This window comes from Lacerta agilis, chromosome 12, assembly GCF_009819535.1.
Source record: "Lacerta agilis isolate rLacAgi1 chromosome 12, rLacAgi1.pri, whole genome shotgun sequence".
Taxonomy (NCBI): Eukaryota; Metazoa; Chordata; class Lepidosauria; order Squamata; family Lacertidae; genus Lacerta; species Lacerta agilis.
Genome location: NC_046323.1, coordinates 37,326,550 through 37,339,953, shown reverse-complemented (window position 1 = coordinate 37,339,953; position 13,404 = coordinate 37,326,550). Strand labels below are relative to the sequence as shown.

At 42.5% G+C, this 13,404-nt stretch overlaps 1 protein-coding gene across 3 annotated transcripts; it reads right to left on the bottom strand.

The window, feature by feature from the left end:
* Nucleotides 1-2,464: 2,464 nt before the first annotated feature.
* Nucleotides 2,465-9,613, bottom strand: LOC117056057 (putative uncharacterized protein encoded by LINC00614). 3 transcript variants are annotated; one of them, XM_033166102.1, is made up of 4 exons: nucleotides 9,506-9,613; nucleotides 6,231-6,334; nucleotides 5,228-5,381; nucleotides 2,465-2,857 (listed from the first exon to the last, which is right to left on the bottom strand). In XM_033166102.1, the coding sequence occupies exons 2-4, from the start codon at nucleotides 6,283-6,285 to the stop codon at nucleotides 2,566-2,568; spliced, it is 501 nt and encodes a 166-aa protein (XP_033021993.1). In that variant the 5' UTR covers nucleotides 6,286-6,334; nucleotides 9,506-9,613; the 3' UTR covers nucleotides 2,465-2,565. The 3 variants fall into 3 exon arrangements, with proteins under 3 accessions (XP_033021993.1, XP_033021994.1, XP_033021992.1); XM_033166103.1 differs by lacking the exon at nucleotides 9,506-9,613 and having other exon boundaries at nucleotides 6,231-6,384; XM_033166101.1 differs by lacking the exons at nucleotides 6,231-6,334; nucleotides 9,506-9,613 and having other exon boundaries at nucleotides 5,228-5,496.
* Between the last annotated feature and the right edge of the window lie 3,791 nt (nucleotides 9,614-13,404).

Here is a 13,404-nt window from a genome sequence, read left to right as displayed (position 1 = left end):
TTTCTACAGGTGAGTTTCATTTGTTGAGACATTAGTGTTACATTAGGAAGAAAAGGGGGGAGAGATGGAGGGGGGAATGGTGAGTGGGGTCGGGTGATGATGTTTCTATTTTACTTAATATATCTGTGGGGTTTTGTGTCAGCGTTGTTTGTGCAGGTTCTGTTTGCTATTCGCTTGTGTTCCTTTGGTGGTGAGAGAAGTTGGGGTATTGCAATTGAGATATTGCAATTGAGGAATAGCATTCAACTGCATATTTCTTATTTTCACGAAATCATTTTGCGCAATCAGAAATTTGTAGCTAAATAGAAATTCTGTATTGTGCACCTAACTGAAAAGACATTGGACTTGCTCCACTTGTCATATTCAGGGTGCATTTATATCTACTGCAACAAGCCACCTACTGTGCTCACATCTTATCCGTCAGACTGTGGTGATAGGCATGGCCAGAATGGGTCCTGTATAGAGAGAGGTTTCCATATTGGGGACTAGTTAGACCGTGCCAATCAAGGGGTTTTGAGGTCAGAACTGAACGGCAAAAAACAAACAAACCCTGAACATTAAGCCATTACTGATAATTAATTTAGTATAATGCCTGGAAATGCATTTCTACAACCAGCTTCCAACATCAGTATTTTCAGCTCCATGAGAATCGGTTGTGTCAGAATTTTCTTTCAAGTATAAGATTAAAGTTGACACGACTTCCGGCGGCGACGCAATGGCGGAGCGGTCGTGGGTTGCCTCGGCTGCGAGGCGACCCAGCCCGTCCCGGGGGTTGGAGCCCCGCTACCGCTAAGCGGGGCTCCGATAGGGTGCGGGAAGAGCGTCCCGCACCCTGGGCTCCCCGGCTATGCCCATTATGGCTCCGTCCCCTTCCCTCGCTCCCCCTGTAAAGGGGGAGTGGGGGTGAGGGGAAAAACGGAGCCGGGCTTCAGGGGACAAGCCCCAACCGGGACGCGAAGCGGCGGTTGCCCCCGCGATGTGCGTTAACGTTCTACCTGTCAAAGTTGGAGCTTAAGAATCCCGGTGTCGTGAGTATTGGATTGGACTTGTTTTTGTGCCTTGTTGACGACCTGGGGGACATTTGGAAAGGGAGCCTGCCTCTTTCCCTTCGGGAGATAGAAAATAACCAGCTTAAGAGACTGCTGTTACAGCGATGGCAACAAAGTACTTAAAATTTGACAAGTGAGACTTATGGTTTTCCCCTTTGGGGACTAAACTGGTGGACAGTATCTCTTTTTAAAATTTTTGGTTCTTGCACCCCGGATTCGGGGAAAATGGCCGTGAAAGACTTTGATTGAATGGAAAGTTACTGGCAAGATGGAGAAGTCTGAGAACCGAAACTGTAATTTGACACCTATGCCCGCTTCTGCCATGCTCGGCTTTGTTTTTGACTTGGTTACGAACTGTGAAATGACCCATGAAGAAAGGACTATTTTATTGAGACTGGAACTGCTCAACCGAAAATTGGAGATATTGAACTGTCATATGTCAAAAAAGTTATATCCCACAGAGGAGACTGTACAGGAAATGGCTGCATTGGAGGAGTGCCTTGGCACAGAACTGAAGGGACTGATTGAACAACAGGATGAAAAGGTATGGCTACTCCGGAGTAATGGATCGTCTCTTGGGGGTGGCAGACCCAGGACGGAGAAAATTGTTATAACTAACTCCCGAGGTGAGAGCTTGGGAGCGAAGGTGAGAACTCTATGTTTATATCTACAAATAAAAGAAGAATGGGATGATGAACCGGAGAGGCTGGGGGAAAAGGTGCGCACCCTGATGTTCTATGCAAGGATTACTTTGGACTCAGTCTGGATCTGTGGTTATGTAAAGAAAAAGGATACTTCGAGGAGCAGCTCTGGAGCAAGACGACCAAAGAAAATGGACAGAAGGGGGATAGGGTGAATGATATTAAGGTATAAAGGAAAAAAATGTATTATGGTAACCTGAAACCGGTGTGTCAAGACTTTAAGTTTTTTAGAGAAAGAAAAGAGGTACTCTAAATTTTTATTATTAACAGCAGTTATAGTGAATGAAGATATTTGTTATGATTTACTTTGAAAATAAGGGGATAAGAACCAGAATCTTGTATGGAATTAATATTAAGTTATAACATGATCTGATCTATGTTAAGTCAAGAATGGGAAAATATTGTTTATTATGAAACAAGATTTGTTAAAAAGAAGCTTTTGATTTTAATTTTTAGATATTTGGATTAAGATCAAGATGGTATAAGATGTTATTAAAGTAATATTTGGGATTGGAACCGAAGGTGAAAAGGCAGGGGAAGTCTGTACCAAGATTCGACCAAGAAATTTTTTTTTTTACAGCATAAGAAGAAGAATTATTGGTATTTGTGTATTTGTTTATTTCTAGTTGGGGGTGGGTTAATGTGGGTGTTATATTTGTATGCTGTCTGTTGTAAAACCAATAAATTCTTATTAAAAAAAAAAAAAAAGATTAAAGTTGACACAGTGGACTGAGGATCAAGTAGTTTCGTGAGAGGTATTTCCACTCTCCTTTCCGTAAAGAGACGATTCTGTAGAGTAAAGGCTAATGTAGAGTCTACACCCAATGAGGAAAGTGGCGTATGCATTGAAAGATCAACATGGATTGTTGTGTGGCCACCTCTAAAGCAGATAGATGGTATGCAATGTAAATATACAAAATCTTCTGCATCGTTACTATTATCTTACCAACAAAAACCCCTGTTTTGGTACCACTAATGTTTTCATGAGTGACTCCTGCATCTTCCAGCGCTCTGTAGGTACATTCCATGAGTAACTTTTGCTGAGGATCCATACGCTCAGCTTCCTCATTGCTGATGCCAAACAGCTTGTTATCGAATGCATTCAATCTAAAAAAATTAAATGGAGGTATGACATGATATACGGTGTGATTCACATACTGCTTAATAATCCACCATGCTCTGATAAGATATACTTAAAAGTCATTGAAGCCTAATACTACATGTTGTAACAGCAAATAAATTATCAGGATAGGACACTGTGCCCATGTCATTTCATAGTTCAGTGGAACCTTGGTTTACGAACTTGATCTGTTCCGGAAGTCTGTTCTTAAACCAAGGCGTGCTTTCCCATAGCAGTGGGGACTTGTAGAGATGTTCAGCGGCTACACTGGGTAACGTTAACCACATCACCCAGGGGTTGGGGATTCCACACCCTAAAACCCCACAAAAAAACCCCGGTAGAGCTGCCACCACCCTTTTAACAAATCACTGCCAGTTTCAAGCACAAGGGCGAAAAGGGATAAGTCCCCCGGCTCCCCTAAACTGTGCAGTCCCGTTTGCTTGGTGTAGCCACGGGAAAACTCCAATCAGTAGGGACGAGCGTTTTAGGCACCAGTTTAGCTTTGTAGTCAAGAGGCACAAAACACAGACAAAACGTTCTTTCAAAGGTTTATTTAAAAGGAAATAACTTTTAAACTAATCATTGGTTACACAGTTCTCAAGAATAAGGTTACAAGAATATAAAATAAAAACATAATTCAGCATAACTAACTAAATACTCACAAACCCAGGACATAGGAGGCATTGTGGCAAGGGCACTTGGCATGAGATCCCAGGCAATGACTAATAGCCCAAGGCTAAGAGCAGAAGGCTAAGAGCAATTAACATTACAAACCTTTACAGGTTTATAGCATTTTCCCCACATGGAGTTCTGTAAATAGGCCAATCAACATAGACATTTAATTAGGGCTAAGCCAATCAAAGAGTAAAAGTCATGTCATTCAGGTGTCAAAGAATCAGACAGCTGCAGATTGTTCACAGCCAAAAAGAATAACCAAAGGCTCCTCCCGTCCACTTCCCAAGCTTGATCTTCCCATCTGGGAACTATCAATGAGCTAAGCAAGATAACTGTCTGCCCCCACCTGAAAGCAACCCCCTCAGTATGTAAATCACACAGGTTACTCCCCACACCACTTAACAAAAGATCATGAACCCTTCAATTAACATTCCTTTCTAATGAGAGCCAGTACATTCCAGTATACTGACCATTTAGCCCACCTCCCAGCATTCATTGCAACAGAACCAAGGATTTTAAAATATAATGTTCTCTACTTCACTACAGGATTCAATTTACAAATGGAACACACTCAACAGGAAGCGGAACATGTTCTGCTTCCAAGGCAAAGTTCACAAACCAAAACACCTACTTCCAGGTCTGCAGCGTTCTTAATCCAAGTTGTTCATAAACTAAGCTGTTCTTAAACCAAGGTACCACTGTATGAAGCTGGTGGAAATACCAGTGAAACACTATGGCTTGAAACTATTGCACCAGGAAAAGCTGCACTGCAGTATAATCAGGGCTCCCCCCCCCCAAGGACTCACTGGGACTCAGTTTGGCACCTCTCAGGTGGGCGCCATTGCCATTATAAGAGAACAAGGGAGGTGTTCATGGTGAGTTCCAGCACCTCTTTTTCTAGAAAAAGAGCACTGGGAATAAGGATAACTCTCATGTGGGAGACAACAGTGCTAAAATGGGTTATAGCTGCCTTAGTCCCAGGGTATGAATGAGGCATTTCTTGGGCAAGAATGAGGCATTTCTTGGGCACACTGGCTGTGGTTTATGGGACATTTGGAGGAGCACAGAGACAACATCTGGTCTGAAGGCACTTAGGGACATTACCTTACTGAAGCTAAGCAGGTCCAGATGTACCTGGGTTGGTGACTGCCAGGGAACTTGGGTTCCATGATGGAAAGTGGGGTATAAAGTGTAAGGAAATAATAATGATAATAATGAATTTATTATTGTTGTGGCGATTATTAACTAGTCACATTTTCAGAAAAAAAGAACTCAGAGAGATTTAAAATGTGTCTCTGCTCATGCTGCTCACCAACCCCACCTCAGCGTGGGTCCTGGCCTCAAGGTCTTCCGATCATGTAGTTGGAAAAGAGATTAATACCCACACTCTAAATTGTAGCTGATGAGCAGAATGTGGAGGGACATTAGTGTTATGATGGCATCCCATTTTTTGGTGAAGTTCATATAGTGTACAATTTCAGCATAAGATTTGCACCCAAAGCAGCTCACGTAGTGTGGAAATGCATTCATTATAAAGCAGCACTTTGAGATTGCTCGTTAATTTTAAGAGATATTTTGAAAGGTTCATATAATAACACATATTACATCAGACAAACATTTCAAAGGGGAAATCTGCAAGTTTAGATAGTCTGAAGGATTTATTAGCAAAATATATGACTTACTCATCAAGAAGAGCAGCACGAGTTGTACGTATTTTACCTGGTTTGTCGTCACCTGGATCATACCACTCTCTAATGTTAAATCTTTCTGGAGGTATTTCTGTAGTGCAGTTTCTGCCATTCTCTAACACTTTCCAGAAACTGTCAATTCCTTCACCTGTCGCATGAAGATTTAAATATACATTTTTAGATGTATTTAAATATACTGTTTTCATTTTCAAAATGTCAAACCTGTCTTGTTCAATTTATCTGAACTTACATAAGAAATCCAACTTTCAGAAGTCTGTGTGCACATAAAAGCTCATACGAAGAACTTACCGGTAGTTTGTCTCTAAGGTGCTAAAGGACATTAAAAAAATAAATAAATACTGGTAGCGGTATATTTTTACTGCATCAGACCAACATAGCTACCTACCTGAATACAAATTAAATGTGCATTTCAAGTGCTACAAAATTTCAACTTTCACAGAAAGCTGGATCTATTCCTAAATCACACAATCTCATAATACTTTCTGTTATTTTTGTGCATGATATTCCTATGAAAATTGCATTCAGCTGTTACCATATTTGTTTGGGTGGCATCTCACAGATAAGAGCCATTTAGTTGTGAAGGCGTAAGGTTTAGGTTAGCATATTTCAAGTTCAGGAAGGCAAAATACATAATTAAATTGATATGTGCTATTTGCTTGTTGTGGAAGTTAGATCAGACATTAAAGAGTATTGATGAGATGCAAAACTCCAAGATTTGTCATGTAACAAGCCTGAATTTCCAGTGGACTTCATAATATCATAGACATTCACTTCTCCACGTTCATGACAGGGACATACAGTATTACAAAATATTTCTAGCAAGAATTTAAATATTGGCATCTCTCAATAACTAGTGCTGAGTTCTTAGTTTACTTTTACCTTAAATCACGAGAAAGCGTTATGTTTTATTTCACAATAAAAATAGTCAAAAAAAGGATACCTTTCTTATATCACCTTCCCCCCCCCCAAGACTTACCTCCAGGAAAGTTGCATCCTATACCCACAATAGCTATTTCATTCTCAGACGCCATCTTTACTTTATTTTTCTATTTGCGTTGGTCACTGAATAAGGCAATCATCCTGTGGAAAAGAAGGCAGAGTTGTAAATATTTATTTTTAATTGGTGACTACTCCTTGAAATGGGACCCAGGTGGTGCTGTGGGTTAAACCACAGAGCCTAGGGCTTGCTGATCAGAAGGTTGGCGGTTCGAATCCCCGCGATTGGGTGAGCTCCCGTTGTTCAGTCCCAGCTCCTGCCCACCTAGCAATTCGAAAACACGTCAAAATGCAAGTAGATAAATAGGTACCGCTCCGGTGGGAAGGTAAACGGCGTTTCCATGTGCTGCTCTGGTTCGCCAGAAGTGGCTTAGTCATGCTGGCCACATGACCCGGAAGCTGTATGCCGGCTCCCTCGGCCAGTAATGTAAGATGAGCGCTGTAACGACTGGACCTAATGGTCAGGGGTCCCTTTACCTTTACCTTTACCTTTACCTTACTCCTTGAAATATGAGCAACCCTTTGTGATGACCGCAGAGTAAACCAAGTAATATTCTTTGATGAAGAGCAGATCAGTTCATAAGTGTGTGTGTGTGTGTGTGTGTGTGTGTGTGTGTGTGTGTGTGTGTGTGTATGTGTACATGTACTGTATATCTATACCAATCACTGAGGTACATTGAGATTCAGATTTGATCCTGTTGCAATAAGCAAACAGAACAGCAGGGGGCAACCTACAGGTCACCTAGGCAACCAAGCACAGATGAAGGGGAAGTTCAAGGTATTTTGTGGAGGTCAAAGAAAGAGGACTGACATAAAAACCCTGTGTAAGAAAAGTAGGCAGTTCCATCAAGATTGGTACGCATACATGAGTTGGCTGCTGAAGAGGAAGTCAATGTTTCGAGACTGAAGACTCTCCTGAGGGGCAGATTGTAAGTACTAAGGGGAATTCTAAGGCCCCGCCTTGCACTTTACATTTAAAGCAGTCATAGCATCCCCCAAAGGATCCTGTCAATGGTGCTTGCCGAGAGACCCTTATTCCCCTCACACCGCTACACTTCTCAGGGCGGCGAAACAATAAATCCCTCTTCCCTCTTTTTGATAAGGAGTATAATGGAGAAAGTGCTCTAGAAAGCATGGGGTAACTCTCTTGACTCAACACAGGCACGCCAATTCTAGGGGGTGGAGGTGTCTTCACTGGAGAGCCAGTGTGGTGTAGTGGTTAGGAGCGGTGGACTCATAATCTGGTGAACCGGGTTCGCGTCTCCGCTCCTCCACATCCAGCTGCTGGGTGACCTTGGGCTAGTCCCACTTCTCTGAAGTCTCTCGGCCTCACTCACCTCCCAGAGTGTTTGTTGTGGGGGAGGAAGGGAAAGGAGATTGTTAGCAGCTTTGAGACTCCTTAGGGTAGTGTTAAAGCAGGATATCAAATCCAAACTCTTCTTCTTCTTCAGCCCCTTTCAATATTTGTTTAAAGGAGCCCAGCCCCTCCCCCGCAATGTTGAGGGAGCCTGGTGCAACACACATTGACACACACACACCCAATCTTGGGGACAACCTGGTGCCTCTCACATAACATCTAACCTTTTTAAAATAAAATAAAATGTTTCTATTACAGTGGTACCTTGGTTCTCAAACGCCTTGGTTCCAAAATGCCAAAAACCTGGAGGTAAGTGTTCCAGTTTTCAAATATTTTTGGGAAGCCAAACATCCGATGCAGCTGTCAGCTATTTTTTCTGGAGTGCCTGCACCAATCAGAAGCTGTGCCTTGGTTTTCGAACATTTCAGAAGTCAAGCAGACTTCCGGAACAGATTAAGTTTGGCGCTTTTGTTTTTGCTATTTATTTTGTGTTTTTGTTTTTTAGCCTTTTTTGGTTAATTTGTTTTTGTGACTGTGTGGAACCCGGTTCAGCCACAGATTGATTGATTGATTGTGTGACTGTGGAAATGGATAAAAGCCCCCAATCCAAAAAATGACTATCATCAGTGCAGGTAAGAAAAAAATGTAATTTTAATTTTTATCATCTATAAACCTGTCTTGTTTATTTTATAGTACAGTATATTGATCATTGCATTCATTTTATGGATCAATGGTCTTGTTAGATAGTAAAATTCATGTTAAATTTGTGAGATATTCTTGGCAGCTTCATAAGTTCCCTTGTGACAGCAGTCTGCCCAGAGACAAGGTACCCTTAAGATAGCCTGTTGATTGGCTGACTGCAAGTGTGTATGCGGATTGGCTGAGCTCTGCTACATAGTATAGTATTTATTTATCTGTGTCTCTCTTTTAATTGCTGGAAGGCTCTGTAGGAATTTTGATGAATGGCTTTGTTAAGAGAGTGTACAGTTCTATGTGTTTATTACTGTTTATTATAATAAACACAAGTTGTAGCATTCATGCTGTTTTCCTTCACTGTCCAGAAGACAATGTCCAGACTGCAAACAGCTTCCACGATTTGCGCACTCTGCTAGGCTCATGCTGTTTTATCCTAAGTATATCAGGTAGCATTAAGACCAGTGCTTTTGTGAAAGAAAAAAAAGGTGCCAGTACTCAGTTTGGCCGGATCATGCCCAATATCCTTATGGAAATTATGAAATAATTGTTATGCCTTCCTATAAAACGAAGAGAAGATCTTATTATTTAAAAACGGATACTGAACCATCTTCAATAAAAAGCATCCTGGGCACATTGAAAAAAAGCAGCTGAATAATTTTGTAGGTGTAAAGAAAGCATATTATGTAAGTTTCTACAAGCAGTTAGCAAGCAACACACAACTAAAATATTATCTGCTCAACGACTTTATGATTTCAGATAACTTCTGATGTGCATGTGTTAGATATATATACACCATCTAAGTGTGATGGGGGCAAGCTGGTCCTGGGTGCCCATTTCTCCAAAACATTGTCAATAAAAGTTATGTTCAAATTAATCAGAATGTAACCGTATAGCTACAGAACAGAATGTCATCTTTTCCAAGTAGAAAAGACTGGATTGTTCAATTCTACATTACACACACACCCCAAACATTATAAGCAGATATTCACATAAACGGAAAGCTTGAAAGATGTAAACATAATGTACTATAGTAGTATAGAGAACAACTTGTAGCATTCTGTTTACATGTTTAAGATATACCATACAACAAACAAACGCACACACATATATATAAAGCCCATGCTTTTTTTTTAAATGCACATCTCCATTTTGTTTGTTTCTGCAACAAATACCGGTACTTCCTCTGTTTCAATAACACCTACCTTAGGCATGGATTTCCCAGGTTCCATGTGCTTTTTATAAGGATCAATTATCAGTTACACTGTCAACGAATCCCCAGTCCTTACTCTCTGTACCAAAGCCTATGGCTTCCTTAGTTTTCCTTCAGATTTTCTAGACCAGGGATCCCCAAACTAAGGCCCGGGGGCCGGATGCGGCCCAATGCCTTCTCAGTGCAGCCCGTGGACGGTCCGGCAATCAGCGTATTTCTACATGAGTAGAATGTGTGCTTTTATTTCAAATGCATCTCTGGGTTATTTGTGTGGCATAGGAAATCATTCATTTTTTTCCCCAAAGTATAGTCCAGCCCCCCACAAGGTCTGAGGGACAGTGCACCGGCCCCCTGCTGAAAAAGTTTGCTGACCCCTGTTCTAGACGCATTCAGGCTAGGCCGTCTGCTTATACCAGATCAGGCATAATGCTTAATTGGCAAGTAAACAGCACGTGGTTTTGTACACTGCCGTGAAACTGGCTTTCAACAGTCAGAGATACAGAAACTAATAAAAATGAATAAGATTTAGAAAGATAAAATTGTCGTGGCAGAACCAAAACCGTCAGACCACCAAATGAATAATGAGATCCTAGGTAAGATAAATAAATCTTACTTTTTTAGCCCAGTGCATAACACTATCATAATTGTAAGTGTCCCATATTGTAATAGGCAGAGATTGGTTTTACTGGTCAGTTGCTGCAACTCATATATGTTAAGGGAGCTACAGAAAAAGAGTCAGTTGTCAGTATATGCCATCTCCACCCTGACCAACCCTTACCAACCGAAAGCATTCCTTAGTGTCAAACTAGATATCATGCTAAATGTATAATTGCCAGTCATATCCCTGGGTTGTGGGTTGAGGGCTGCATCCCTTGGGGGAAAGCGGTGGTGGTAGGCAGAGCTGTAACTACAGGGGGGACTATCCAGGTTGTTTGCCCTGGGCGAAGCCTCCAGAGGGGCACAATTGAGGTTCCCAGCCTGTGTGTGTGTGTGTGTACATAAAAGCTCATGGGGTGTGCCCAACTGGGACTTTGACCTGGGTGAAATAAAGCCTAGTTTTGCCCCTGGTGTTGGGACTCACATAGCAGTCAGCAGCTATCCATTTCTATTTCCCTCCTCATGCTTGCTCTCAGTGGCGGAGCAAGCCAATCAGGTGCCTGGGACAGCGCGTGTGACCTGCACCCGTGGGGCGGGGCCAGCCGCTCATGGGGGCGGGGCCAGTCACTCGCGGGGCTTCCAAGGAGTCTGCCTGCCTCCCCCCTCCCCCCCCTCAGCCACCCTACAGCTGAGGGGGAGGTGGCAGGCAGACCGTTTTGTCAGTGTTTTGAAAAAATAAAACAGTTCTGACCTCCTTTGCCCCCTTTACCTGGTCCTCGGACCCTAGTTGGCACAAAGAGTCCTTGAAAAAGAGTACTTTACAGAATGCTTTTATTACAAAAACAAAAACTTCTCCAACCACGACCAACAGCTTTACACATCAAATGCAACCAGCTTTCTACCATCTAACCAACCAACGCAACCACAACAAACACCCAAACAGATCATCCCATATCTACACAAGCATATTTGGGTGAAAGGTTGCATGAGTCATGCAGGCTTTGCCAATTCATTGTAGGCCGCTGACTCATGCTGACTCAGTTCATTTTGTATTAAAGAAACAGCGGCTAATTTTTAATAGCGTGACACGTTTGGGGCAGTGTGGTCCCTGCGGGCACCCAAGCCACTGCATCACTCCCAGGAGAGACGCGTGGCTCAGGTGCGCTGCAGGCCCCACGGTGAGTGCCGCCCGGCATTTTGTCACCCCCCTCAGTGTTGACACCCAGGGCCGATCGCCCCCACCAAACCCCCCTTCCTCTGCCCCTGCTTGTTCTCCCTCCATCTCCCTGCCCCACCCTCTTCCCTGTGACTCCCAGCCTATTCATCCATTCTGCCCCACAAACGTCATACAAGCACAGAAAAACACACAGGCCACCTCCTTCCCCCCCCCCACCCAGCCTCTTTTGTAGTTTGATCAGCTCCCACCAAATTGAAACGCTGTATTCACTTCGCAGTTAGGCTGAGGTGTGTGCATTTGAGACCAACATTGTGCATGTGCGGATGACAGCTTCATGATTAAAAGTGGGGAGGGGTAGGAGTTGGAGGAAGACCAAACAGGTAATACACATTGGATAAAGACATCTCTGCCCCATCTCTGGTGTGCACAGAAACATGCAAACATGACTTGAAATGCAGCAGTGGCGGGGCAAACCTTTATTGTTGGATGGCCGTCTGTCATGGATGCTTTAGTTGAGATCCCTGCATTGCAGAGGGTTGGACTAAATGACCCTAAGAGCCCTTTCAACTCTATAATTCTATGATTCTAAGCCACTAATGTGTGCATAGCCTCAATCTCTTGGAACAGCACAAAGAAACCTATAGTTTCCATTTCAGTCTCCGCTTGTTGTCAGAAATCTTAAGTGTCAGGTTTATATGCAGGTATTTTATGTTGGCAACATCAGCAGAATTTTTGTCGCATTTCTCTGCCACAGTGCACCCCCCTTTTGTTGTTTCTGTTGTTGTATTCACCATTATTAAGATGTATTTACCAGCTTTGTATAAATTTACTTTTCTGAGAACTTGGGACTTTTTGGTTGCATAAGTACCATAAACCTATCAGTTTACAAATAGTACTGACAATTAAAAGTAATTATTTACTCAGGGTGTCAGAAATTTAAGAAATTAATTAAAGCAATATGTGATGAGATTAGGGCTTATAGCAAAAAAAAGAAGATAAACAATTTATATCCCCCACTCCATTCTTACAAATCTTCATACAACCACAAAAATTATGCAGCTGCACAGATCTCTCTGGTAACATCAAGAACAGAGGACACAGGCACTGCACATCCTCTGTTGTTTTTCTTCAGTGTCTGGCATTTAGGGGTGAACTTCTGTGCACGTAAAAGTTAACTAATAAGGCCAATGTACACTAGCATACCTCTCCTATGATGCTCAGTGGAACAAAAAATGTCAGTCATATCAGAACAGTCTACCTGTATATTCATATTGTTTACACGTTTTCAAGCCATTTTACTAGAAATGACTGGTTGGCTTGGCCTTGACTAGACATCTACAGGAACATGCCTTAGAAAACATTGATCCGGCCATGATTAAGTCATCTGTGCGCTGTAACTTACAAACTGTAGCTTATGCGTGGTTTATTCTGACATGCAGCTAGACACATTTTGTGCTGTGTAGAAGAAGTGAAAGAGGAAGAGTGTTGTAAGGACTCTTAGTGGTTGCTCATGAGTAACAGTCCAAAGGCAAAGAACTTCTAAAAACTATGTTCTTTATTTATGCAAACTATATACAGCAAAGCAAAGTCTCAAGCGTCCTTTCTCTTACTCATTAGTTTTCCGGAACGAGCTCTTTCGGTTTCCCTTCCAACAGAGCATCTTGGGAAACCTAAAGCCCCTCCTTCTTCCCCTCTGAGAACTTGACCTCTGTCCCTGCTTTCTCTCTGGTGTTCCAGCTCTGAGCCTCCGCAACGCTCTTCTGTCTCCCCCCCTCTTTCCCCCTCTGAGGAATGTGAACTATGCGAGCTTGCAGAGGGGGATGAAGAGCTCGTAAAACAACGGACGGACGAGGGTCTCTATACTCTGAAAGCTTCTGCGATGTCGATCGCCTTCCCGGCTGCAGTGGAAGGGAGGAGACATCCCTGACAAGTGTGAAATATTATTATTATTATTTTGTGCAGTTGGGCATATGAGTGAACCAAAGAGAACTTGCCTCAAACCTGTATCTTGGCATCCAATGAATTCTTCTTTTATGTACCTATTTTTTCCTTGCCGCCAATGATTTCCTCAGCCTTGCAGTCTATTTCTTCCTTTCTTTTGCTGATAATTTTCATTT

Coding starts and splice junctions, on each gene's coding strand:
- LOC117056057 (XM_033166101.1), bottom strand. CDS start 5,439: ATGAAAACAGTATATTTAAATACATCTAAAAATGTATATTTAAATCTT. Junction 2,858..5,227: donor CGTGCTGCTCTTCTTGATGA/GTAAGTCATATA, acceptor TAATTTTTTTAG/ATTGAATGCATTCGATAACA.